At 46.1% G+C, this 24,069-nt stretch overlaps 1 protein-coding gene across 1 annotated transcript in view; it reads left to right on the forward strand.

Moving 5' to 3' along the window:
* LOC120019078 (SAM and SH3 domain-containing protein 1-like) overlaps positions 1–24,069 on the forward strand; it is a 309,614-nt gene that overhangs the window by 264,871 nt on the left and 20,674 nt on the right. Inside the window, exons 5-11 of the mRNA XM_038962317.1 lie at positions 6,160–6,200; positions 6,459–6,548; positions 6,755–6,867; positions 16,459–16,594; positions 16,827–17,245; positions 20,080–20,154; positions 20,312–20,455. Of these exons, the coding sequence (XP_038818245.1) occupies positions 6,160–6,200; positions 6,459–6,548; positions 6,755–6,867; positions 16,459–16,594; positions 16,827–17,245; positions 20,080–20,154; positions 20,312–20,455 (1,018 nt within the window). The remainder of the gene's footprint in view (positions 1–6,159; positions 6,201–6,458; positions 6,549–6,754; positions 6,868–16,458; positions 16,595–16,826; positions 17,246–20,079; positions 20,155–20,311; positions 20,456–24,069) is intronic.

Below are 24,069 nucleotides of genomic sequence, written 5' to 3' on the forward strand. Positions count from 1 at the left end.
TGTCCTGGACTTACTCTCTGCATAGCGTTGCTTTGTGTACGGTTACAACAGGAAGTTTTGAACCAAACTAAATGCTTTTAACCTTTTACTGCAGTGGGCTAAATCAGGGTCACATAGAGTGTTTCTTGGTAGTCTTAAACAAATCTACTTTGAAACAAAGGTATACACCTCACACACATGGTTATGGGCTTAACATTTTTTTTATTTTTTTTATAATATTACACTTTATATACATAACAGAAGACTGAAATATAACAAAACTGTTTGACATGGAAACACCGGATTTTCCTAGGTTTAATTTTTAAAATCTTTATTAATGATGAAATTATGACAAATATTACAGTTTTTTCCAACTGCTTACACACGTTTTCAAAACTGTCTCCTTTTTTCAAAACTCTACACACAATTCCTAAAACTGCACACACAAAATGCAAAATGCCTCACATGTCCTTCAAAATGTAACACTGCATTCAAAATACCATAAACACATGTCAGAATGAAGCATTTGCATCAAATGGCAAACACTGCTTTCATAATAGTACATTTTTGGATATACCATGTAAACACTGTTGTTCTAAATCTAAAGCTCTTTGGTCTTTCATAGGCTTATATCTACATTTCAATACAATGTTCTACAGTGAAAGTAATCTGCTGAGAGGGGTAACAAGTACACTGTAAACACCAATGCAATGTAGAAACAGAAAATATTTATTAGGCCAAACATTACTGTTGTATACAGTAGCATACAACAAAACCATAAACATATGTAAACCAAAAGTATATTCTTTAGAATACAGTAAAGAACACAATTGTGTGTGTGGGGTCCCGGGGGGGCAGTCCAGGAATTGGTAGGGGGGGGGCAGTCACCAGTGCTAAGCTACGCTTCATCTCTTCTCCGGCCTGGGTCTGGCCACAATACTTCGTCCACATCACAAGATACGTTTTCTCTTGCCAAACATCGAGGGAAGTATCTCCTAGCATGGCTTATCCAACCTTGGACAGAGGCAACCTCTATGTCCCCACATGCGTCCTCCATTGCCTGGAGAAGCAGCATGCGGGCATAGGGTTGGCGATCATACACTTTCCAGCGCCAGGCTGAGAAGAATTCCTCTATGGGATTTAGAAACGATGAATATGGGGGTAGGTACAAAACTACAAATTGTGGATGGGTGGCAAACCAGTTTTGGACCAGAACAGCCCGGTGAAAACTAACATTGTCCCATAAAACCACAAATCTAGCAGGCTCCTGATCTGGATCAGGGACAAGTATTGTGTAAATTGCATCCAGAAAAGTGAGCATATGGCCGGTGTTGTACGGACCCAGTGTGGCATTGTGATGGAGGACCCCGTTTTGAGTGATGGCAGCACACATAGTTATATTACCCCCACGCTGTCCAGGGACATTGGTAATTGCCCTCTGTCCTATTACATTTCTTCCGCGGCGCCTGGTTTTGGTGAGGTTGAAGCCAACCTCATCCACATAAATAAATTCATGGCGAATTACATGGGCATCCAGCTCCAATACTCTCTGTAACAGACAAAAGGATATACAGATGAGTAAATATGGTATGTCTGAAGTACTGGAAGTAGTGTTGCATACATACCTCTACAAAGTCATGTCGCATATTCTTGACTCTGTCAGAGTTTCTCTCAAATGGCACCTTGTAAAGTTGTTTCATCGTCACTCGGTGCCGTTGGAGGATGCGTTGTATGGTCGACAGGCTTACAGCATTGATGTTGTTAAATATGGTGTCATTATTCAAGATATGCTCTCTTATCTCTCGAATCCTAATTGCATTGTTGGCCAAAACCATATTTATAATTGCAGTCTCTTGTACATCTGTAAACAAGCGTCCTCGTCCTCCATGATGTCTTTGCCTTTCCACTCTGTACAGAATTCAAACACAGTATGTGTTCAACATAGGAACTGTAAACAATGTACAAAAAAATGTAGTACCGCATGATAACCAACCTCATTCATTCAATGCAGTGTAGTAAATGGATGGCTTAGAGTTACAAATGTTTATGCAATACTATGCAGTCATACGTACTTTACAGTACATTACTGTAATGCTAAAATAGTCATTAGATAGTTGCATACCTGTTCTCATTTCTGAAGGTTCGAATTATGGACGCCACTGTAAATCGACTCAAGTTGGGCTGGACTCTCAGTCCAGCCTCTCTCATGGTCAAACCGTGGTTGATCACATGATCAACAAGTGTTGCCCTAATCTCATCAGAGATGGCTCTCCTTCCTTCTCTTCTTTGCCCTCGTCCTCTTCTTCCTCTTCCTCTCCCTCCTACTCCTCTTGCTCTCTGTCCATTGTTGGCATCCATTATTCAAAACAGGTAATCTGACCTTTGGCCTATTTATAGGCCTATACTACAGTAAAGCAGTGATTGGTTATTGATCAGTTAAGCTATTAGTGTTTGCACGTGTGAGGAGTGTGTGTGTGACCTGGTGAATAAGTGTAGCATTTTGATTGGTTGTGTTTGGAAAAGGAAAGCAAGTCACTTCCTGTTAGATTTTTGGGTTTTAGGTAGAGAATTGTGTGTAGTGTTTTGAAAAAAGTGTTTTATGCAATTGACAACTGAGTCAAAGGCTGAGAAATAGCTTATGGTTTTGGATATTTGGTGTGTAGTTTTGCACTTTGAGTGAGAGGTTTAAAAAATCGTGTGACATGAAAAGATTTTGTGTGTAAGCAGTTGGAAAAAACTGTAATAGCATTCCACCCATGAGGCCAAAGAGGGCACTTTGGGTCATTGACTGCAGGAAAGGGCTACAACAGGTCTGCCTCCCTGTACTAACTTACAACAAGTTGGCTAAAGCAGAAAAAAAGTGCAACCAGGCAGGAGAAATGTAGGAAATAAAGAAGCATGCAGAGATTTAGCCTAAACCAGTTAAGTAGCTCCAGCACACAGTGGGCTGACTGACAGACTCTAGAAACATTGGTGTGTGTGTGTGTGTGTGTGTGTGTGTGTGTGTGTGTGTGTGTGTGTGTGTGTGTGTGTGTGTGTGTGTGTGTGTGTGTGTGTGTGTGTGTGTGTGTGTGTGTGTGTGTGTGTGTGTGTGTGTGTGTGTGTGTGTGGTAATTTATAGAGCATGGAGCAGGGGGCTAGGTTACAGGAGAAAGATCTTCTGTTGAGGGAGTTCTATTAGCATTAGTTGGGGCCCACTGGGGCCTAACCCGGAGATAGAGAGAATAGAGAGAGGAAGAGAAAGAGGGGGATAGAGAGATAGATGAGGAGAAGGACAGGAGGGGGCAAGCATACAGACCATACAGACCATTAGCATCTCATTATGTTGCCATGGCAGCCAGGCTTTAAACGGCCCTAAACTTTCCCATAGAGCCCAGAAGGCCGTCACGTCTACTATGCACACACACCCTCACAAAGAGGAGGGGGAGACCCGTCGAGCTTGTTTTGTTCCTGCCACAGACACACACACAATGCCTCCACCCTCACTGAACTGACAACCACCTGTCTCTACCTCTATGCATGCATCAGCGTGTGTGTGTGTGTGCGTGCGTGTGTCTATGTGTGTGTTTGTGTGATGTGTTTAGCATGGAGGCCAGGGCCTGAGTTTATCTCTCTCAGGAGGGGTGTGTGTGGGTCACTGGATGCCTGATGAAGACAGACTTAATGTGTCTCTGTGGGCCTCTACTACTGGACAAGCTGTCCTCTCTGACTCCCCCTGCATGATTCATGTGTTTAACCATAACTCCAACAGAGCAGGGAGCACTGACAGACAATGCACTGCCACAGACTGTCCACTGCCACAGACTGTCCACTGCCGTAGACACACACTGCCATAGACACACACTGCCATAGACACACACTGCTATAGACACACACTGCCATAGACACACACTGCCATAGACACACACTGCCATAGACACACACTGCTATAGACACACACTGCTATAGACACACACTGCCATAGACACACACTGCTATAGACACACACTGCCATAGACACACACTGCCATAGACACACACTGCCATAGACACACACTGCCAGACACACACACTGCCAGACACACACTGCCAGACACACACTGCCGTAGACACACACTGCCGTAGACACACACTGCCGTAGACACACACTGCCAGACACACACACTGCCAGACACACACTGCCAGACACACACTGCCGTAGACACACACTGCTGTAGACACACACTGCCGTAGACACACACTGCCAGACACACACACTGCCAGACACACACACTGCCAGACACACACTGCCGTAGACACACACTGCCATAGACGCACACTGCCATAGACACACACTGCCGTAGACACACACTGCCGTAGACACACACTGCCATAGACACACACTGCCGTGACACACACTGCCATAGACACACACTGCCGTAGACACACACTGCCATAGACACACACTGCCGTAGACACACACTGCCATAGACACACACTGCCATAGACACACACTGCCGTAGACACACACTGCCATAGACACACACTGCCGTAGACACACACTGCCGTAGACACACACTGCCATAGACACACACTGCCATAGACACACACTGCCATAGACACACACTGCTATAGACACACACTGCCATAGACACACACTGCCATAGACACACACTGCCATAGACACACACTGCTATAGACACACACTGCTATAGACACACACTGCTATAGACACACACTGCCATAGACACACACTGCCATAGACACACACTGCCATAGACACACACTGCCATAGACACACACACTGCCAGACACACACTGCCAGACACACACTGCCGTAGACACACACTGCCATAGACACACACTGCCAGACACACACACTGCCAGACACACACTGCCAGACACACACTGCCGTAGACACACACTGCCGTAGACACACACTGCCATAGACACACACTGCCAGACACACACACTGCCAGACACACACACTGCCAGACACACACTGCCAGACACACACTGCCGTAGACACATATACTGGTGAACACAAAATACTTTAATAAACGTATAATACTATCATTATACCACTAATACATTTAAATGGTGCCAATCACTCTCTCAAACATTTTTCCTGGGGTCTGAAGAGAACAAATGAGTTAATCATGTCTTAGTCCTCTCTGGAAAACAGACTGAAATAGATCCATTCATGTGGTATCCCTTTCTTCCATAACAAGAGAAAGAGTTCGCCACAGTGAACATGTGTTCTGTGTTGGGCGCTGTCCTGTACGAGGGAATGGAAGAGGATAAACAGAGAATAGGAGAAAACAGCACTCAAACATCAGCCCAAGACTGGAACTACTTGGGATAACATTTGTCAATATATAGAACTGTACTATTTATATGGTTTGATAGAACTCTAGAGAAGCTTTTAGGGTCTTTTATTCAACGCTGTGAGTTCTTGCTTTTGAGGGCAGTGAGAATCAGGTTGTCAAATTAAAGTGAAGTTTTGAGACTCGCATCCTTACTCCTCCTCACTCCAGTAACTTTCCACGCTCTCTTCACTCTTTCCCCCATCTCTCTCTTCCTCCCTCTCTCTCTCCCTCTCTCTCCCACTCTCTCTGCGTCTCTGTGTCTCTCTCTCGACTCTGTCTATCCCGAGGAGGGAAGTGGAAACAGAAACAGGCTGAGTCTGCCCTGTGGTTTTCTCTCTGTCTGCTCTTCTCTTCTCCCCTATTTTCTCCTTTCGCTTCTACCATCTCCTTTGCCCCTCCCCTTCCCTTCTTCATCCACTCCAATCCACTCTTTCCCCATCTTCCCATCAGCCCTGTCCTCCTCCTTCTCCTCTTCTCCTCTCATCCACTCCTCTCTTACAACCTCTACTCTCTTCTCCTCTCATCCCCCCATTCCTCTCTTCTAAAGGTATCTCTGCTCTGCGCTCCTCAGGAGCCAGCCTGTGTGTGTCTGTAGAGCTCCACCACTGTCCTCTAGTGGTGAAGACATTGAACAGCAGCCAGAGTAAAAATCCAGAAACGCAGAGACATCAGCAACATCGCGTCAAAACAACGGCTTATGTTCTATCTCAGAGGGACAGGGTTGCCTGAAGGTCCCCAGTGTTTAGACGTCTCTGTGCTAGAGAAGTAATGGTGTGTGATGCTGAGAAGAAGAAGGATCTATTATTCTGATGTTAACCCTCTCTCTCCTTTCTGTCACCATTGTACTTTCCAGGATGTCTCTGCACAAGTCCAGCTCTGAAGAGGGCTCTGGAGGTTAGTAGCAATCAACCTTTAACAAAAAATACTTCTGTTTTCTGTTACTGTTTCTAGGTATCCAGCAGGGTTGGGGTCCATTTTATTTGAATTACCGGTAGTGAATAAATCAAGTAAAATTGAATTCTAAACATTTCCTTATTTACACACCAGATAATGCTCTCTCTTAAACACTGGGTCCTTCTGATGTGTCTGGGTGTCTGTGAGTGTGTGTCGTAGTGTTGTCTGACTGAATCTCTCTCTCTCTGTGCCTCCTAGGTAAATGGGACAATAAGAAGAAGAACAAATCCTTCTGGCAGAATTTCCGCAAGACGTCTCAGAAGGGAGTCATGCAGCAGACGTCAAAAGGTTTGACATTATTACACTTTGTTATACAGTGTGTTATTTTAATGGAAGTTACATTATTCAATTCTAATATCATATTTATTATCTGGTAATTACTTATTTTTGGCCAATTTTTCATGTTATTCCATAATACTCTATGTTATGCCCCAGCTGTTTTATAATTCTCTGACTTTAGCCCTGACCATTGACTTTCTCTGACCTTTGTCTAGGAGAGGACATAGGCTACGTGGCCAGTGAGATCACCATGAGTGATGAAGAGCGCATCCAGCTGATGATGATGGTGAAGGAGAAAATGATCACTGTGGAAGAGGCTTTAGCTCGGGTAGGAACCCTCTTACACACCCTGTACGCCCTACCCCCACTCTCCCTCTCCTCTCCAGGCTGCTCCTGGGGCAGACAGACATACCCCCACCCAGGCCCTGGAGAGGACCTCCACCTCACCCTCAAGCTGACCCCAAGCCCCAGCTCCATCACTGCATCGTGGGCTCGCCCGGCTACAAACCTGCCCTCTCTCCTGCTTCATCCACCAAGCTCCATATCCAGCTTTTACTAAAACGACTTACTCTTACTAATCATTCATTTGGCTTTGCATTTCCCTTTTTTACACACAAACACACTCATGCCGCCGCAGACCCTGGCCAAGGGCGCCTGCCACCTGGGGGGGTGTGTGGTCCTGTTCATGCTGTAGGGATAGCTGGACATGTTAGCTCAGTAGCCCCCCCTGGTGGGCGATTCTGGATTTGTCCTCTGGGTGGATGTGGTGGCTGGATTGGCATTCAGTGGTCCTCTTCTCTCCTTTCTCTGTCTATCTTCATCTGGTTGTTTGTCAAATTCGTCTTCACTTTTTCTCATCTCTTACTCTCTATCCCGCTCATTTGTTCTGCTGTTCTCTGTTCTCTTCCTCTCTTCTTCCTCCTCTCCTATCATCCTCCCTCTCCCACTCTGGGGTAACTGTAAAGGAGAGAATGACGTGGGTGACTGCAGTCTTGTAGAATTACTGTAGGTCTCTCTCCACAAGGCAGACGTTGATTCTCCTCCAGCTCTTCCTGTATCTCTGGTGTGTTATTGGGTGCTGGTCTGACTTTTACTCTCCTCCACTGTGACTGACACTCAAACAAACCAATCAGACTCTGGAATCAATGAGCAGCCTTTGTGAACAGTTGTCTTGTCTTGTATTTGTTTCGGTGGACCTCACTTATATTGGCCTGTGACCTGTGTATGTGTGTGTGTTCTACGTTTGTATCTACATTGTGTCTTGGTGTTGGTTTGGGTGTGTGTGTGGAGGGGTAGCTGTTTCTATAGTGAGAGTGGGCCATTATCCCCTGCCCTCTCTCTAAACTCTTGTTCTCCTATAGCTGAAGGAGTATGAGAACCATAGCAGACAGTCCAGCAGTACTGACACTGCAGAGTGGACTGATGGATCCACTCCCAATCTAAACCAGTCCTCAAACTGCAAAGTAAGTACTTCTGACCTTTCACCTCTCACCCCGTGACCCCAAACACCTCAGGATCAAAGCCCCACAGAGGAGCAGCCGTCTTTGTTTTGTTTCATGTTGGAATTATGTCTGTGTGTGTGTGTGTTACCTTGGAGTGGGTATTTGTGTGTGTGTTACCTTGGAGTGGGTATTTGTGTGTGTGTTACCTTGGAGTGGGTATTTGTGTGTGTGTTACCTTGGAGTGGGTATTTGTGTGTGTGAGGACACATGTATGAGATCATTGGCTGTGACGTCCCTTCCCTAACTAACCTGGATATTAACTAATGGCATACCCCAGCATCCCGCGTGTGTTGACACCCAACTCTGTGTGTAGTGCAGTCTGTGAGCCTGTAAGACTGGGATTGTGTTGATCAGTGCATGCATCCCCTCCCTGGATTCTGCAGTGAAGATGAAAAATGAATAATGAAGGTTATAGAACGCTTTAATGTCGTCCTTAAAGATGAACTCTGAACTAAGAACTGATTTCCATCTAGCCCCAGTCCTGATTCCACTCTGTATCTGTTCCCCCTTCTTCCATCTTAAAGGGGAATATCACTCAAAAACTAACTTTTGGTATTTGGTGTTTTGCATGTCAGCAGTCAAGATATTGGACTTTTAAGAAGGAAAATGTCTCCATCATATGATGATTTGTCTGGAGACACCTTTCTTCTTAAAAGTCCAATATCTTGACTACTTGACTGCTGACATGCAAAACATTTTGGGCCTGTATCAACAGTGGACTAATGAAACAAATACCAAAATATCGTTTTTGAGTAAAATGTCCCTTTAAGTCAGTGCTGAACGTATCTGTCCAGATGACCAGCTGTGGTCAGTAAAGAGCAGGCTCTAGACCTCCCAGTCCTGAAGTGTCCTTCCAGACCATGGGGTTTAGTGGCAGGTCACAGAACACAGCCTCACTGGGATGATATTGCATGTTGTTGCATGAATCCTCAGGACGGATGTGAGTGGTTATTTTGGATGGGGACCAGTCGTACTGTACTGATGATAGTTCAAATCAAACGCTTCTGTCCTGCTGGGTCAAAGCAAGCTCTGTTTTCCTCTTGGGTTTAGCCTTGCACTGCTGTGTATAAGAGAGATCACAGGGGAAGGACATGTGGGCTGACAGGCTGAATGGAGGACTGTGTGTGTGTGTGTGTGTGTGTGCGTGTGTGTGTGCACGAACATACAAACTCACAGACCCACATCTTCCTGTGAAGATGGTAATCGACACCCACCACAAAAGCACCAACTTGAATGCCCAAATATTTCTATGCACATATGTGTTGCTGTGGAAACCCAGTTGCTACTAGCTGGGGCTCAACGCTCCCTTCCCTCTGAATGATCGGCAGCCTTGACATCTGTACTGTACTGTCTAGCATGCTACACTTCCTATTCCATATTAATTAGCTGACTGTGTCTTTTGCTCTGAAGACATCTGCTTTAGCATGGTGGCGCCACAGCTTTGACACCAAGCTAGAGATCTTCTCGGATCCCGAAATTGACATCCGAACCGAATTGGATCCGTGAAATTCCTACCCGACCCCAACAGGATCGGGTCATTTCGCTTGAAAATCTATATCCGATCCGGATCCAAGGTAAACCAGATCCGACCCAAAACGTGTCCGAGTTGAGAGAGAATCAGATTCAAAATTGGGTCGGGTCTGTATCCAACCCAAATGGATCCAAAAGATTAAAAACGTAAGCCAGCAAAATTGTTTTGAATTGTCGGTGCATTTTCGGTTGTATCTAAAATATTTGTGGTGTACAGGATAGTATTTTCATGATGACATCCCTATAGTTAGACGGAGAACATTTTGAGGTTTTCCAAAATATGTTCCTAATTTCTCTTGACCAGGACAATTTTTGGGGGGATGATCATCGCGTGCCAGACTGAGTAGTGAATAGTTCACTTTTTTAACATTACAAACTAGCCTATTTCAACATTACAAACTAGCCTATTTCAACATTACAAACTAGCCTATTTCAACATCACAAACTAGCCTATTTCACTCTTTTGATAAACATTGATTTAGACTGAAGGTATGTCTAACACTTTCTAACACACAGCGCTTGCTGACTATTTAGCGTCCTAAAATCACCACATAACAATGGTATATTTCAATAACTCGGGTCTAAGTCATTATAGTAGCGTAATATTTTTTGTTCAAAATAAAATGTAGATGTATCCTTTGGGCCTACAGAATTAGCCTATACAGCCTGAGATTAGTTTGGATGTGGGTTTGATAGAAAAGTCATCCACTCCACAGTTGTGTAGGACTACCATCCAGAGGGTTCATTAAAGATTCATCATTTAAGAGAGAAGTTGTCCTGATATTTCTTATACTTATCCATGCATTACACAATCAATAAATCAGCAGCCTTTCAATATTAGGCTACAATATTTTCTGCAGACAGGTTTATCAGTCTACCACACACACACACACACACACACACACACACACACACATACACACACAACATGAGCAGATTAACTTGGTCTAAAATGGCTATTTATTAGACGATCAGAAAGAATGTGTCGGTAACTCTGCAGTATCACTTGTTTATTTTGAACAAAAGCCACAAAACTAGAGTCACTCATCTTTATGCTGACAAATACTGTATCACACTTGACTTGAGTCATTCAACATAAGTTAACTGTTAATAAAATAGTAAAATACCCTTCTAAATAGGCCAAGCCTAAACAAATCAATGACCCTGGCCTAGGCTATCATTTGTTTCCGCTGCGTCCTCTTCCTCTCCCACAACAGCTAGGCCTATAGCTTATTTCACCCCGCGTCACGTGTCTGCAGTGTGCAGTGGCTGGTTTTCATGAAGCAAATATGTCATTTTGTCACAAGGATATTGACATATTGATGAAAGGGGACGCCCTGACAGTCATTTAAGATGAAAAAATAATCGGATCCGGTCAGTATTTCACATATTGTCACACAGATCCGAGGCCCATGCCACCGAGCTGAATCCAAGGGGGATCAGGTTCGGGTAGATCCGTGAAGACATCTACACCAAGCTGCCTGCAGTATACAGTCTGGCTTTATGATGTGGATCTGTGGACATTCTGGACAAAATTCTGTCAGGCTTTCAAACAGTTTTCACATGCAAGCAAAGTTTTCCTTGAAACTATTCCTTTCTAGTAATAAATGGATTCCTTCAATGAGAAAGGCCTGTTGTAAGGCATTATGCAGAGAGCCAGCCCAGGGTCTGAGTCTGGCCTGCTATACAGTCCGGCTCTGCCTGCCCTTTGATGTGGAGCTGCAGACAGACAGGGCCCTAGCAGGCTAATCTCCCTGTTAACCCTCTCTATGCCCTCGGCTGCCAGAGGCCTGCTTCCTGTCCAACTGGATTGATGGATGGGATGTCCGATAGACAGAGGGAGAGAGGATAGGGGGATGACTGGAGGTGTATTGTTCGGAGGAACACTCGGCCTGTCTTCAGGGCTGTTTGTACGCGCCGCCGGAGGGAGAGAGGAAGTGAGGGAGGACAAAGAGCACTCACTCCCCTCAGGCCCCTGAAACACAGCATGAGGAGGAGGAGGGGGGGGGGCTCTGCTTGATAAAACATCAGTTTAAAATGGATCCGTTTAGGAAATATCTTCCCTCTTTTGGGCCTGGGGGTATGTGCCGGGGGTAATGTCCGCCACCTTCAAATGGAATTAGGTCACCCCCCATCTTTCAAATTGCTATGTGTGTCTGTGTGTTTCTTTGTGTGTGCGTCTGTGTAGCTCTGTGGTCGCTCTGTCCAAATATCCGTCCTCTTGCCCTGCTTCCTCTCCAATCGTTCCCTCACTCTCTGTCTCTACATCTCTCTCATCCCCCCCGGAGCAGAGAGAGAGAGAGCGCCCACATTCCAGGGCTGGCCATTAGAGATGTGGGGGCCAAGGCAGGGTCAGGGGCTCAAACGCTGGGATTGTTCTCCTCTCTCCTCCAGGCACAACATGCCTTTTCTCTCTGCTGCTGCTCAATAGCACCAGCAGCCTGCTCGCTCTCACTCTCCCATCGCTTTCATTCTGCAGAGCTGCCTTTGCCAACGAGCTGCAGGGAGTGTGTCAGAGTGAGTGTGTCAATGCTGTGAGTGTGTATGTTGTGTGACTGTGCGTGTCTCTCTCTGGATATGCCGTGTGCAGTGTGACTAACCTGGGACTAGATGGGACAGGGCCAGCCTGATGCATGGTGATGCATGCTTTTTACACTGACCTGGGAATGGTAAAAGCACAAGTCTACTGTCCTAAATGCCTAAAGCGGTGAGTAACAAGTCACACTCAACTGCTTAGCATGCTCAATTAGATTTCAATGTTTTTTCTGTATTTTTGTGAGGCAGGGAACTGCTTTCGGTTTGCACCCGTTTTTACTGGCCGTTTTAGATCTGGTTTAGTTTGTATGTGCACCATGTATGCTCGACCACACCATGATTTCTGCAGCAAGACTCAATGCTGATAATGATGGTGTGTGTGTGTGTGTGTGTGTGTGTGTGTGTGTGTGTGTGTGTGTGTGTGTGTGTGTGTGTGTGTGTGTGTGTGTGTGTGTGAGTTGACATTGTTCCAATGAGGGGTCGCTGACCGCAGCATCTTTTCACCACTGGTTGAGTTCTGATTGCGTCGTGTTCCAGACGTTGGTGTCCCTCAGGGGGCTGCGTCTAAGGGACTATGTCATTGTCAGCCCCTCCTCACCTCCCCCCTCCCCATGTTGCGGCAGAGGTGTCTTTCTTGCATTCTTCTTAACGACCCTACTGTACCAGAGCAGCGTTTCCTCTATATGTATTTATCAGCGACGCACCGCTGCAGATATTGACTAATACAAACAACACAACATTATGCATTTCATTCAACTGTCTTCCTTGACCACTCTTTGAAGCACTGCTTTCTCTTCTGTATGATCAAATATATGCTGCCTCGCTTTCGCCCCCTGCTGGTCTCCGGGACTGTCTTGCCTAAGAATGGCTCACTCTGACTCTGCAACAATATGCACACTTCAACACCAACACCCACTGCAATAATGAATAACTCAGAATAATAACATAGACACTCCAGTAATGTCCTATATGTACCTCAGTAATGAGCCTTGTTGGAGGAGGATTCAGTCAGGTCTGGTTCCAAACTGCAGCGGGCACACACACACAAACACACAGAGACCTGTTATTACAGCACAGTCTCTGAAGACACAACTCTGTAATGTCCTCTGGAGCGGTAGAAACTAGCAGAAGAGTATTCCAGCCAGATGTGTGTGGTTAGGGTAGAGGGAGGACAGTGGGTTTAAGGGGTCCGGGGGTGAGGGCGGAGGCGTTCTGGGGTTTACAAGCTGAGAGGTTGTCAAAAACAAAATGAGAGGGTTCGACCCCGGTCTCGTTGTCTGGTTCTGCTGTCGACAGAGGAATGGAGTGTGGAGCACGCACCCCTGAGACTAGTGGTGGGAAGAGGGCTCTGATGGGACGCCAGAGTGATTTATGGGTAATGCGCAGGTCACGGAGCTCCCATGGTGCAGAAAGCCATCATTCTGACTGAGAAGTCTGAAGTGACTGGAGTCCAGGGGAATGTTGAGGTCCTGGTGTCAACTAGGTACCGGTGCGCCCTCGTGGCCCTATGAAAGGTGTCTTCTAGAGCCAGCTGTTAAAGCCATCCCTCCCTCAGCTGTTAACCTCTGCTGTGTGTGTGTGTGTGTGTGTGTGTGTGTGTGTGTGGGTGTATCCCTAGACTCAGGCTGGGTCTAAGCCAGCAGCTGTCATCTTGTTAGGTTACAGATGTAATACAAGGCTGGAGGTTGGGGAAGCTAAGAGGAGCGTCTCTCCAGGCCTAATGTATACAGCCCAGTCAGACTCGCCTGAGCACTAACTCAAGCTCTCTCACACGCTGGGGGATTTTTTTGTGCGCGTGCGTGCGCTTGTGTGCACTTGTGTGTGTGTGCACTTGTGTGCCCTGGCTCTAACAGTGGACCAGCTGTCTGTGACCAGACCCAACCCAGTGTTGCTGTGGAAACCAGAGGAGAAAACAACAAATTAGGAATTTTCCCCAGAATGACTGCAGCTCGGCCAAACTAGCTCTGTGACAAACGCATCTCATCACATCACATGGTGCCTACTCACATACGATGGTCAGAATAGTTTCTCATGGTTTTCTGTGTGTGTGTGTGTGTGTGTGTGTGTGTGTGTGTGTGTGTGTGTGTGTGTGTGTGTGTGTGTGTGTGTGTGTGTGTGTGTGTGTGTGTGTGTGTGTGTGTGTGTGTGCGTATATTGTGCGTGCGTGTGCGTGTGCGTAAAATAAGTTACAAATAATGCAAAAAAACACACACAATAGCACACTTGGTTAGGAGCCTGTAAAACGGCAGCCGTCTCTTCCGGCGTCATCATCATCATATTAATGAAGCTTCCGGCGCCATCATCATCATATTAATGAAGCTTCCGGCGCCATCATCATCATATTAATGAAGCTTCCGGCGCCATCATCATCATATTAATGAAGCTTCCGGCGCCATCATCATCATATTAATGAAGCTTCCTGCGCCATCATCATCATATTAATGAAGCTTCCGGCGCCATCATCATCATATTAATGAAGCTTCCGGCGCCATCATCATCATATTAATGAAGCTTCCGGCGCCATCATCATCATATTAATGAAGCTTCCTGCGCCATCATCATCATATTAATGAAGCTTCCGGCGCCATCATCATCATATTAATGAAGCTTCCGGCGCCATCATCATCATATTAATGAAGCTTCCTGCGCCATCATCATCATATTAATGAAGCTTCCGGCGCCATCATCATCATATTAATGAAGCTTCCGGCGCCATCATCATCATATTAATGAAGCTTCCGGCGCCATCATCATCATATTAATGAAGCTTCCGGCGCCATCATCATCATATTAATGAAGCTTCCTGCGCCATCATCATCATATTAATGAAGCTTCCGGCGCCATCATCATCATATTAATGAAGCTTCCGGCGCCATCATCATCATATTAATGAAGCTTCCGGCGCCATCATCATCATATTAATGAAGCTTCCTGCGCCATCATCATCATATTAATGAAGCTTCCGGCGCCATCATCATCATATTAATGAAGCTTCCGGCGCCATCATCATCATATTAATGAAGCTTCCTGCGCCATCATCATCATATTAATGAAGCTTCCGGCGCCATCATCATCATATTAATGAAGCTTCCGGCGCCATCATCATCATATTAATGAAGCTTCCGGCGCCATCATCATCATATTAATGAAGCTTCCGGCGCCATCATCATCATATTAATGAAGCTTCCGGCGCCATCATCATCATATTAATGAAGCTTCCTGCGCCATCATCATCATATTAATGAAGCTTCCTGCGCCATCATCATCATATTAATGAAGCTTCCGGCGCCATCATCATCATATTAATGAAGCTTCCGGCGCCATCATCATCATATTAATGAAGCTTCCGGCGCCATCATCATCATATTAATGAAGCTTCCTGCGCCATCATCATCATATTAATGAAGCTTCCGGCGCCATCATCATCATATTAATGAAGCTTCCAGCGCCATCATCATCATATTAATGAAGCTTCCGGCGCCATCATCATCATATTAATGAAGCATTTGGTGACATCATTGTTCCCTCTGTTTCTGCTCCACTGTAGAGATTTTTAATGCCGTCGTAATGCCCAATTGAACTTCCCTCCTCTCTCCACAGTCCACACACACACACACACCCTCATAATGGAGCTCTGTGTACCTCAGCACAATGCCATGGAGCCTCCATTTAGTGTCTATTGGGTAATAAACAGCTCTAGGCTCATTCCAACAGGCAGCACTCAGTCTAAAGCCTGATCTAGACACACACCAGACATACCAAGCTCCCTGAATATTTGTGGTGAATATCTGGTGAATATCTGTGGTGAATATCTGTGGTGAATATCTGTGGCACATCGTCCTCTCTGGTTCAGGGATTTTGTTGTTTTGGCTCGTTTTTTCATGTGACCTGAATATGTTTTTAATATTAAATGTCATGCAATGCAAATGTACAACAATGTGTCCTACAATGTGTCCTACAATGTGTCCTACAGTACTATACATGTTCCCCCAACCCCCCAACTCTCCCTCCATACTCTCATATCACTAACTATGTCCATCCTAAAACGTGCACCATAACTGTCACCAACCCCTAACATGTGACCCTACGTCCAAAACGGTGTGCTTTACGTGTATGAATAAATGGGGTTGTGAGTTTCCCCAAGAGTTTCCCCAAGACTTGAGTGAATAACACCTACACCACAATGTTGTTTCATAAAGGTTGGAAAAGAGAAGCTGAAGACTTAATAGATTTGTAGGCTAATACCCCTCTTGTGTGTGGATATGGGTCACTGGGTTATGGCTAGGGTTCTGGGGGTCCCTGTACAACAGTGTGTCTTGGACTTCCTGTGACGTCCCCTCTCTCCCTCTCAGTCTCGGGAGCAGTCTGATGATGAGCAGACAGAGGACTCAATGAAGTTCAAACGGCTCCACAAGCTGGTCAACTCTACCCGCCGCGTCAGGAAGAAACTCATCAAGGTGGAAGAGGGCAAGAAACGCGGCTCCGAAGGTACGGCACATGTCCATAGGGATTTCTGAATACACAGTTTGAGTTAGTATGGACTCCATACTAACTCAAACTGTATATTCAGAAGTCTCGTAACAGAAATCCCGTAACAGAAATTCCGTTATCCCGCAGCACTTTGTAAACATTCAGTGGAAATGTGAATGGGATAGAAGTGTTTTTGCTCTTTTTGAGGTTACTCTGTAATGGATAAATTATGTTCCTCTCCTCCCTGAAGATTCTCTGAGCTTGGAGGCATCTCCTACATGTGAGGACAACACAGCCCTGTACACAGGGGTCCTGAAGAAGTCCAGCCTGCCCCAGGATGCATCCATGTCCTCCCTGACCCAGGACCAGCTCTCTCTGGATGGGGACACAGACAGCTTGACCACCTCCCCTTCCTCCAGCAGCCTGGACACTACCTGGTCCGGACACAAGCTGGTCAAGGCCTTCTCTAAGTCCAGCAGCACCCACGGCCTCATCCGGCCTCCCAGGAGACTCCCTGCTGGGCCTGAGGGTTTGGGAGCCGCCGGAGTGGGAGGTAGTGGATCCTCCTTCTCGGAGCTGGACGGCTGTGGTGCCGAGGCCGAAGAGAAGGTGTCACACTCCATGACGGAGGGCGAGATGCGGAAAGCCCTGATCTCTCTCTCCCATGGGGTAAGTAATGACACACTCTACGGTTTCTACGGCCTCACCCGGCCACGCCCCAAACCACACCCCCAGCCCCGCCTCCTTGTTGCCCTCGATGACGTCTCCCAGGGTAGCCCCAAACCCGCCCGTCACCACACCAGCTGGCTCAGGAAGCCTGACCCCAATTACGCCTACTCCACCAAACACCTGCTCTACCAGCGCTCCCGGAACTGCGCCAAAACACCAGGGGTGCCCTCCTCCTGTTCCTCCCCCTCGCCCCCCGCCCGTTGTGACCTGGCCAAGGCTAAGGGTGGTACGCTGGGTGGAGGGGGGTGTGGGGGCTGGGCATTCCCCACTCGCAGGCTCCGCAGCCGGACGGCGGTGAGCGAACTGAACATCACGTACGTGGTGGAGCGCAGCCTCTACGGCCACCTCAACTGGGCCCAGCTAGTCCGGCCCGTCACCCTCAGCCGTGCCGAGCGCCGCTGCCTGTTGGAGGAGGACAGGGAGGCGGACAGGAAGTGGGCGGCCAGCGTGGACCGCTGCACCAAGCGCGTGCTCTTACGCATCCAGCAGAAGTCTGTGAGTTCTACTGTACAGCAGGGCGGGGGCGGGCTAGGCAGCGCCTCCGCCTGGCCAGGAGGACCAAGGCTACCTCCAAGGCTGCAGAGTAACCCCGAGGCTTAGATACAGACACAGGGTGGATGATGTTTCCTTCTTCTCTGCTTTAATCCAGCAAGAATATTTAGAAAGGGTAGTTTAACAGAGACCTCCATAAAGAAACAGAACATTACACAATCTTTAAATATGAAAGCTTTTGGCGTCATAGTTCATTTTTATGTGATATGAAATAGTAATGGGATGTTCCACTTAGGAGGTTAACAGTGGATACCAGTGTAACAGCAGAGGGTGTATAACTGGCATTTGAAAATGTCACCCAGCCCAAACCCTGTAGCGAGTCTGCTGAGTCAGAACAGACTGAAGAGACAGAGACACGGTTGTGTTGGGTCACTGCTCAGGGGCTGACAGACACACTTGACAGACACATTCTCTCTCCTTTCTTCTTTCTAGCTTTCTCCATCCTTTTCTATCCCTCCCTCCTCTTAGCTTCTCTCTCTGCTCTGTGTGTCTGGGTTCAGTAGAAGGGGAACAGAGTGATCTCTTTTCCAGCTCAGTGTGAAAGAAAAGGAACGAGATCTGGGACTGTGACAGTGGCCATAAGCCCAGCTAGATGGTCTGGACTGGCCAGGCCAAACAAGCCTCCACATGTCATTGAGACAGAAGTAATGATAAGGTTTGGTCAGTGTGTGAAAGTTTGATCACAAGTCAATACAAATCTAGCATGGAAGTGTTAGTGTTGATAGTAGGAATCCTACTGAAAGAGAATTTAGATCGACACAGGGAAGTTAAACAGAGATATTCTGCAGCCTTGAAGAAGCCTGAATACTGGCTTTTACTTGTCAATCATTGGATGTGGTTCTTCATCCATAGACATTTTTATTCATCCGTTCAGTTCTCTTTTTTTGGGTTTTATCTTTTTGATCGTGCCTCCGTCGGCATGGTTACAGATGTAGTGGAATTTTCTTTCTCTCTTTTTTTTTTTACTGTCATGTGGAAGATGGTTTTCTGAGTGCATGACCATTCCATTGAATATACCCAACAGCATCGCTCCATCTGTAGACTTCTTTTTGGACGCCTTCTCAATTGCTTCTCTTCACCACACTTTGGAACTGCGGATATGGACACGATAGAAATGGTGGTCTCACACATACCATAAAACAAGTCATCTCAAGGATGAAAGGAAACCTGGGACTGTTGTCGGAAACTGCTAGAGTAAATTAGGAATGCCCTGTAACAGGAAGAGCAGATTTAATTAGTAACGCTTCACTACCTGAGATACTATAGGGGTGTGTATGCATCAGTGCTCTTGCTTCTTAGTACAATTCTAACCCAAAGAGAGGCCTGGAGGTCAAAGCTAGTACAATTATAAAACAACCTTTCATTCTCCTCCGCAATAACTTCCTCATACTCTCATGGCTGGTTCTATCTTTATCAAATGGAGGGAGAATCTAGATAACCCCCTGCATATCCCTCAGTCTGATACATTATATTTTCTGTGATAATTTACCTCTCCTAACCTCCCCCCAATCCTCCCCTTTCTATAACCTAACCCAGTGTAGAAGTTTTCATATCTCAATGTTTGTGTTTCCAGAGAACCTACCTTCGTAATTAAACCCAAGGGAATGGTTGGGTTGGGCCATAGTTTGTTATATTTCAGCGTGACCACATCTAACCAAATTATTTCATTTAATTTCACTCTATGCTTGCTTCCCATTAAAGTAACATAAACTTGCAGAATAACAGTGACTCCCATTCAATTCTCAATGGATGATCAAACACCTCGTTTAAATTTGATCACACAATAACTAATGTACATTATGTAAAAAACAGAAATGCATTTCAGTTTCACATCACGTCACTTCTGTTGCCCGTCCCATATGAGGCCATAACATGACATACACGTACAGACAGACGGTAACGCTCACAAACCCATATATAACATACAGCCCTGAATCAACCTGCTGCCATTATGACTCCGCCAAGCATGAATCATTGTGATTTGACTCTTACTGGGCATGGATGAGAGTTGATGTCATTTGAATAGATTCTAATTTATTTTAACTCTCTCGTTCAAAATCTTTCCTACCTCTCTTTCTCTCTCTCTGACTCTCTCTCTCTTTCTCTCTCTCTGACTCTCTGACTCTCTCTCTGACTCTCTGACTCTCTCTCTCTGACTCTTTATCTCTGACTCTCTCTCTCTGACTCTCTCTCTCTGACTCTCCTTCCTCTCCCTTTAACAGAGGACATGTAGTTTTGGAGGGTTTGACCTGTCCAACAGGTCACTCCATGTGGTCAGTGGAGGCTCGGAGCCCAATGTAAGTACTACCACATTACTGATGACTCAGGGTTGAGGGGGCGCAATGCTTAGAGAAGTCGACTCAAACACATTCTCTCTCTCTCTCTCTTTCTTTCTTTCTTTCTGTCTCTGTTTTCTCTTTCCACTCTCCCTCCTTCCCTCCTTCCTTCTCTCAGAGTAAGGATCCAGAGGCTGTATACCGGGAGGTAGTCAAGTCTCCCAACACGTCTCGTATCTCTCTGGGGAAGAAGGTCAAGTCCGTCAAAGAGACCATGAGAAAACGCATGTCCAAGAAGTACAGCAGCTCACTGTCTGAACAGGTACACACACACACACACACACACACACACACACACACACACACACACACACACACACACACACACACACACACACATACAGGCGTTCAAACCTATAATTCACAAAGATTTCAAGTTTCATAGAATAAAAAGGCTTGATCCTAGTGGACTGAATTCTCCCCATTGTTGTTCTGCTCTCATTATGGGCTTTACGTGTGTGTGTGTGTGTGTGTGTGTGTGTGTGTGTGTGTGTGTGGACATGTTTCTGTTGGTTACAAAGTAGACACCCAGCTCTCTCACACACAAAGAGATGTGTGACACACATATACACACAGTCAGACGTCACACACACAGCTGGGAATTTTTTGGGGCTGTCCACACTCTGGTCTCAGCTTTCTCAGGCCCAGGATTGGACTCTAGGTGGAGGGTAGGGTGTGTTCAGGAGGGTCTGAGCTCATCCTGTGAGGCAAGCATTCCACACGCCAGGCCAGGCCAGAGCTCTAAGACATGGGGGCTCTGGGACTGTGTGTGTGTGTGTGTGTGTGTGTGTGTGTGTGTGTGTGTGTGTGTGTGTGTGTGTGTGTGTGTGTGTGTGTGTGTGTGTGTGTGTGTGTGTGTGTGTGTGTGGCATTGGCATTGGCATATATCACAATACAGTATGGGTTTTGGCCTGGTATCTAGGCTGTCAGAGGGTACACTAAGTAAGCCTTGGGAGTGGCACAATCTGTTGACTGCTCGCTGCAAACTTGTTCCCTCAGAGATAAACAGAAGAGATTTTTGGAACTTCAGTCCTTTGACCCAGAAAAAGGTTGAATTAGTCATGAATTTGTTGCTTGGAAAGATCGGGTAGGAGACTTGATGAGCTCTAACTTTAGTGAGGCTATTTTACATGCCACGCTGCCATCTAGTGGCAGTGGTGAATTCTCCTTCAGTAAAGCTACTGTTATGTTTTATTTTTTTAAATATTTTTTTCACCTTTATTCAACCAAGTAGGCCAGTTGAGAACAAGTTCTCATTTACAGCAGTGAGACAAAAACAACAACACAGAGTTACACATAAACAAACGTACAGTCAATAACACAAAATAAAATAAAAATATAAAAATCTATGTACAGTGTGTGCAAATGTAGAAGAGTGGGGAGGTAGGCAATAAATTGGGCCCTAGAGGCGAAAATAATTACAATTTAGCATTAATACTGGAGTGATAGATGTGCAAGTAGAGATACTGGGGTGCAAAAGAGCAAGAGGGTAAGTAATAATATGGGGATGAGGTAGTCGGGTGTGCTATTTACAGATTGGCTGTGAACAGGTACAGTGATCGGTAAGCTGCTCTGACAGCTGATGCTTAAAGTTAGATAGGGAGATATAAGTCTCCAGCTTCAGTGATTTTTGCAATTCGTTCCAATCATTGGCAGCAGAGAACTGGAAGGAAAGGCGGACAAAGGAAGTGTTGGCATTGGGGATGACCAGTGCAATATACCTGCTGGAGCGCGTGCTACGGGCGGGTGTTGCTATGGTGACCAGTAAGCTGAGATAAGACGGGGCTTTACCTAGCAAAGACTTATAGATGACCTGGAGCCAGTGGGTTTGGCGACGAATATGAAGCGAGGGCCAGCCAACGAGAGCATACTGGTCGCAGGGGTTGGTAGTATATGGGGCTTTGGTGATAAAACGGATGGCACTGTGATAGACTACATCCAATTTGCTGAGTAGAGTGTTGGGGGCTATTTTGTAAATGACATCGCCGAAGTCAAGGATCGGTAGGATAGTCAGTTTTACGAGGGTATGTTTGGCGGCATGAGTGAAGTAGGCTTTTTTGCGAAATAGGAAGCCGATTCTAGATTTAATGTTGGATTGGAGATGCTTAATGTGATTCTGGAAGGAGAGTTTACAGTCTAACCAGACACCTAGGTATTTGTAGTTGTCCACATATTCTCGGTCAGATCCGTCCAGAGTAGTGATGCTAGTCGGGCGGGAGGGTGCGGGCAGCAATCGGTTGAAGAGCATGCACTTAGTTTTACTAGCATTTAAAAGCAGTTGGAGGCCACGGAAGGAGTATTGTATGGCATTGAAGCTCGTTTGGAGGTTTGTTAGCACAGTGTCCAAAGAAGGGCCAGATGTATACAGAATGGTGTCGTCTGTGTAAAGGTGGATCAGAGAATCACCAGCAGTGACATCATTGATATATACAGAGAAAAGAGTCGGCCCGAGAATTGAACCTTGTGGCACCCCCATAGAGACGGACAGAGGTCCGGACAACAGGCCCTCTGATTTGACACACTGAACTCTATCTGAGAAGTAGTTGGTGAACCAGGCAAGGCAGTCATTTGAGAAGCCAAGGCTATTGAGTCTGTCGATAAGAATGTGGTGATTTACAGAGTCGAAAGCCTTGGCCAGGTTCATGAAGACGGCTGCACAGTACTCTCTTTTATCGATGGTGGTTATGATATCGTTTAGGACCTTGAGAGTGGCTGAGGTGTACCCATGTCCAGCTCGGAAACCAGATTGCATAGTGGTTGAAGGTACGGTGGGATTCGACATGGTCGGTGATCTGTTTATTAACTTGGCTTTCAAATATTTTAGAAAGGCAGGGCAAGATGGATATAGGTCTATAACAGTTTGGGTCTAGAGTGTCTCCCCCTTTGAAGAGGGGGATGACAGTGGCAGCTTTCCAATCTTTGGGGATCTCAGATGACACGAAAGAAAGGTTGAATAGGCTAGTAATAGGGGTTGCAACAATTTCGGCGGATAAATTTAGAAAGAGAGGGTCCAGATTGTCTAGCCCAGCTGATTTGTAGGGATCCAGATTTTGCAGAACATTAGCTGTCTGGATTTGGGTGAAGGAGAAGCGAGGGGGGGGGGGACAAGTTGCTGCAGGGGGTGCTGAGATGTTGGCCAGGGTAGGGGTAGCCAGGTGGAAAGCATGGCCAGCCGTGGAGAAATGCTTATTTAAATGATCGATTATCGTAGATTTATCAGTGGTGACAGTATTTCCTATCCTCAGTGCAGTGGGCAGCTGGGAGGAGGTGCTCTTATTCTCCTAGGACTTTACAGTGTCCCAAATTAGTTTTTTTTTGGAATTAGTGCTACAGGAAGCAAATTTCTGTTTGAAAAAGCTAGCCTTAGCTTGCCTAAATGACTGAGTATATTGGTTCCTGACTTCTCTGAAAAGCTGCATATCGCGGGGGCTATTTGATGCTAATGCAAAACGCCACAGGATGTTTTTGTGCTAGTCAACGGCAGTCAAGTCTGGGGTGAACCAAGGGCTATATCTGTTCTTAGTTCAACATTTTTTGAATGGGGCATGCTTATTTAAGATGGAGAGGAAAGCACTTTTGAAGAGCAACCAGGCATCCTCGACTGACGGGATGAGGTCAATATCCTTCCAGGATACCCGGGCCAGGTCGATTAGAAAGACCTGCTCGCTGAAGTGTTTTAGGGAGCGTTTGACAGTGATGAGGGGATGTCGTTTGACCGCGGACCCAGTACGCACGCAGGCAATGAGGCAGTGATCACTGAGATCCTGGTTGAAGACAGCAGAAGTGTATTTAGAGGGTAGGTTGGTCAGGATGATATCTAAGAGGATGCTCATGGTTACGGATTTAGGGTTGTACCTGGTTTGTGTGAGATTGAGG

The sequence above is a fragment of the Salvelinus namaycush genome, chromosome 24 (assembly GCF_016432855.1).
Source record: "Salvelinus namaycush isolate Seneca chromosome 24, SaNama_1.0, whole genome shotgun sequence".
NCBI classification, from domain to species: Eukaryota; Metazoa; Chordata; class Actinopteri; order Salmoniformes; family Salmonidae; genus Salvelinus; species Salvelinus namaycush.